Source organism: Capra hircus, chromosome 7 (assembly GCF_001704415.2).
Source record: "Capra hircus breed San Clemente chromosome 7, ASM170441v1, whole genome shotgun sequence".
NCBI lineage: Eukaryota > Metazoa > Chordata > Mammalia > Artiodactyla > Bovidae > Capra > Capra hircus.
In genome coordinates this window covers 68,439,071-68,443,326 of record NC_030814.1, presented here as the reverse complement: position 1 = coordinate 68,443,326, position 4,256 = coordinate 68,439,071, and the positions used below count along the sequence as shown (strand labels likewise).

Below are 4,256 nucleotides of genomic sequence, written 5' to 3'. Positions count from 1 at the left end.
CTCTTTCTGTCACAATTAGAGCTGTAAGTCATATGAGACATTCCTCTTTTGTTTACAATTTCCCTAGAGCTTAGAACACTGCAAAAGTTATTCTCCATGAATAAACGTTGGTGTATGAGTGGCTGAGGAATCAACAAATGAATGAAAAAGCAAATGACTATCATTCAATTGTCACATGAACAATGCTGTGATCCAACTCAATACTTCAAAATCTACAGTCATAACTACAACTTAATGGTTGTTTTCTGATGACACTGATTGGCTTTAAAGTTGTCACAAAAATTCTCATATCAACGAAACCTCTTACTGAACTGTATGTTTATTTGAACTGAATCAATTGACTCAATTGTTTTTCAGTTGTATCCATATTTCAAACAAGTGGAGCCAACTCCAGTAGAAGATCTTATCTATAGCTCATATTCTAAAATGACAAACTCCCTTAAGTCAAGGATTAATTTCCAAATGACCATTTGTCTTCATGCCATGGGACCTAACATTAGAATTGCTTTTCAACAAGAAGAAATTTCCAAGACAGAAGAAACCGCAAATCTGCCCCACATAAAACAATTGACATTAGTGTGTAAATAATTTTAATTTAATCATACTTACATAGACATTTTTAATGGTTCATCTTATCTACTGCAATTTTCATCAACCCCATATTTCTATTCTTATGCCTCCAGGTGCAATTTAAAACCATGAATGGAAATAATAAGACCTTTTCCAGTGACTTCACCCTTACAGGGCTCTTCACTAACAACAAAGCCTCTGGCTTCCTTTTCAGCATCATTTGTGCCATCTTCTTCATGGCCATAATAGTTAATGGGGTCATGATCTTCCTGATCTACATAGACCCTCACCTCCATACCCCCATGTACTTTCTGCTCAGCCACCTCTCCTTCATTGACATTTTGTACATCTCCACCATTGTGCCCAAGATGCTGGCCGATTACCTTGAGGGTGAGGGGACCATATCCTTTATTGCCTGTACAGCCCAGTACTTTCTCTATATGGGCTTTGTAGGGGCCGAGTTTTTCCTGCTTGGACTCATGGCATATGACCGCTACGTGGCCATCTGCAACCCTCTCCGCTATCCTGTCCTCATGAGTCATCGAGTCTGTTGGATGATCTTGGCCAGCTCTTGGTTTGGTGGTGCTTTGGATAGCTTCCTCCTCACCCCTATCACAATGACTCTACCATTCTGTGCTTCACACAAGATCAACCACTTCTTCTGTGAGGCACCCACTATGCTGAGGCTGGCCTGTGGTGACAAAGCTGCCTATGAAATGGTGATGTATGTTTGTTGTGTCATGATGCTGCTGATCCCCTTCTCTGTAGTGATTGCTTCCTACACTGGAGTGCTCATCACAGTGCACCAGATGAAGTCAGCAGAAGGGAAGAAGAAGGCTTTTGCCACCTGCTCCTCACACATGATGGTGGTGATCTTATTCTATGGGGCTGCCCTGTACACATATATGCTTCCCCAATCATACCACACTCCAACTAAAGACAAGGTCTTTTCTGTCTTTTACACTATCATCACCCCCTTGTTAAACCCTCTCATTTACAGTTTGAGAAACAGAGATGTGGCTGAGGCCTTTAAGAGGGTTTTGGCAAGATGTCGAGGGACCCATGGTATGACAAGAGAAGAGTTCTGACAGTCTAATTCCTCCATGTCTTCTCAGGAGTGTATGGAGTTTTGCCACGGATAATATAGATAATGCTTGCAGCAACCACCAATGCCAGTTATATCAAAAAGTACATCAGCCATACTTTTATAAAAAGGTGAAACAGCTGAAACATCCATGCATGAATAATGCCAGAGTGTTATAAATGTTACCAAACTAACTCATATCTACTTGCCCAATGTGCAACAAGCCAATCTACTGACACCAAGTTGTGGTGAAGGAAAGTACAGCATTTACTGAAGGGCATCAAGTAAGAACAGTGGACAGCTAGTGCTCAAAAGAAAAAAAACAAAAAACAAAAAACAACTCCCTGATGGCTTTTAGGCAAGGGTTTTTAAAGGCAACATTAGGGTTGAGGATTACAGGGTACCTGATTAGCTCATGGACATTCTTCTGATTTGTTGATGGTGAGGTAACAGGGTGATGTTTCAGGAATCTTGATCACCAGCCCTCTGGTTACAACCAGTCTAGGACACACACACTTAAGGTCAGCATGTAATCACTGTTCTTTACCTTGGCAGGGCTCTTTGTTTCTACAGAATGACTCAAAGTTTTGGTTAAATACTTGAGAAAGAACTGTTGATTCTGCGATTTTGCTTTACTGTTGAACTAGTGTTTCAGCTATCTTTAATTTTCTTGCTTGTCTGTCTTGTATTTGTTTCTGAATTCCCTCACTTCTCTAATTAGTAAGTTTGCTCTTTGGAACTCAGGGAAAGCCTAGGCGACTAGAGCCTTTTTCTACAAATGAAAAAAAGCACACAGAGGGGCGTTTGTACCCAGGAAGTCCCCACAGAGTCCTGCTTGGTTTCATAAACAACAGTATTTCTTCCTTGTGGCCACCCATTCTAATTCTTCCCTTATATCAATTCTATGAGTGCAATTTATGTATATAAGGGCCCCAGATTGTCTGATTAATATTACAATTTCTATCCACTCTCGGGAACTTCATAAGAATGGCAATTTTGATTACGTTGTTTGAATGAACCATAGACAGAGTTTATGAAAAAGGTTAGAGGTGCAGACATTTAAAACAAGCTATAGCATCATAAAACTTCAAAGGAAATACATACACAAACTCACACCAGGATTTAGAAAAGTTAAATATCTTTTCTTTGAGTAACAACTGAAAACATTCCTCCCTTATTTAAATCTGGGGCTGGGGAAAAAATGAATCACAAGTTTTTGGAGAAATAGAGACTAATGTTCTTCTGGGCATGATTCTATAATGTTATGTATGTTATATGGTAAATAATCGTTATATCAGAAAGCACAGTAATAGGCAGGAGAGAAAAGGGTGCTTTATGGATTTGTAAATTCAGTAGTCGCTTTTCAGTTTTTTCTCCAATTCATCAGAATTATTAAATTTCTGGAACCCTGCTCTAGATATTATAGTGAAATGCATATTTTTATTCCAAAGAAGTGGTGGACAGCTAATTTTTCCTCATCTATGGTACTAAGTTTTACATTGTATAACATTGCAAACTGGGAAGAAAATAATTGGCTTTCCATCTGAAAGTTGGAACCAAAAAAATTTCCTTGGCAAATGACTTAGATAATTTCTTTTTAGGAAGTTGGGTCCCTAAAGAGAATGTGTTTAGCCTAAATTTTAGACTCAGTTGCAAAAACCTGGACCAAATCCCAAGCCCCTTAACCTTCTCTGTAATGAGGCTATGCCAGATTCAATGCTCTCAAAACCCTAGCTGGGTTCAGTAATATTCTACTTCTGACAGACACTGATGATCGTAAACATAATCACACCTCCTATTGCACTGGAGAAAGGAACTGAGTGGTAAACAAAATTTTTAACCAAATGGAAAAATTTATATTGGACCCTGTAGATTGGACTGACTAATCAAGAAAGTGGACTTGCTTTCTTTTATTTTAGTGGGAGTGATGAGCAGGGAGGCCTCGTGTGCTGCGGTTCACGGGGTCGCAAAGAGTCAGACACGACTGAGCGACTGAACTGAACTGAACTGAAATTAGTTGTTACCAAAGGTGGCCTTTTTGAAGCTCTCTTTCTGGAAGGTTCATCTCCTTCAATCTTGTCCAACTGGTTAAGAAAGTACCACACGCTGGGCATTAGGAGGAAGAATTTCCAACACAGAAGATAGTGAGGTGCAAGAAAACAATAAGTCAGAAGAGGTGAGGAATGATCCTGAGAACTGAGCATCAATTTGGGGTCCATTTTTAAAGATCATGTGAACTTCCGTCCATTTTCTATGTAACTATGGCCCAATTTCCTCTTTTGTGAAAAGTGAGGTAGTATAATCTCTTTCCTTATAAGATTTGGAAGAGCAAATATGATAAATGCAATAAACACTGGTCATTATTTTTGCTATTCGTAATGGGGGTAATTGCCTTTCAAGCTTCTAATATTTGTGATTTAGAAAAAAAAATCACCCCATTTATTTTTAATCTTTCTATCCTTCACACATACAAGCATGCTGCCTTATTAATTATACTAAGAAAGATTGATATTGGGTAAAAAAAAATCCAATTTTAAGGATCAAAAATAAATTTGTGAGGAAATTAGGGAAAAAATAACTAATGCATACTTTTTAAATGTAG

The 4,256-nt window shown here is 38.6% G+C and overlaps 1 protein-coding gene across 1 annotated transcript; it reads left to right on the top strand.

Moving 5' to 3' along the window:
- Positions 699–1,658, top strand: LOC102176226 (olfactory receptor 2T6). The gene has a single exon (XM_005682864.2). It carries the CDS (start codon positions 699–701, stop codon positions 1,656–1,658), a length of 960 nt encoding a protein of 319 aa, XP_005682921.1.

Excerpts from the sequence above, each read along its gene's own strand:
- LOC102176226 (XM_005682864.2), top strand. The coding sequence starts at position 699 with ATGAATGGAAATAATAAGACCTTTTCCAGTGACTTCACCCTTACAGGG.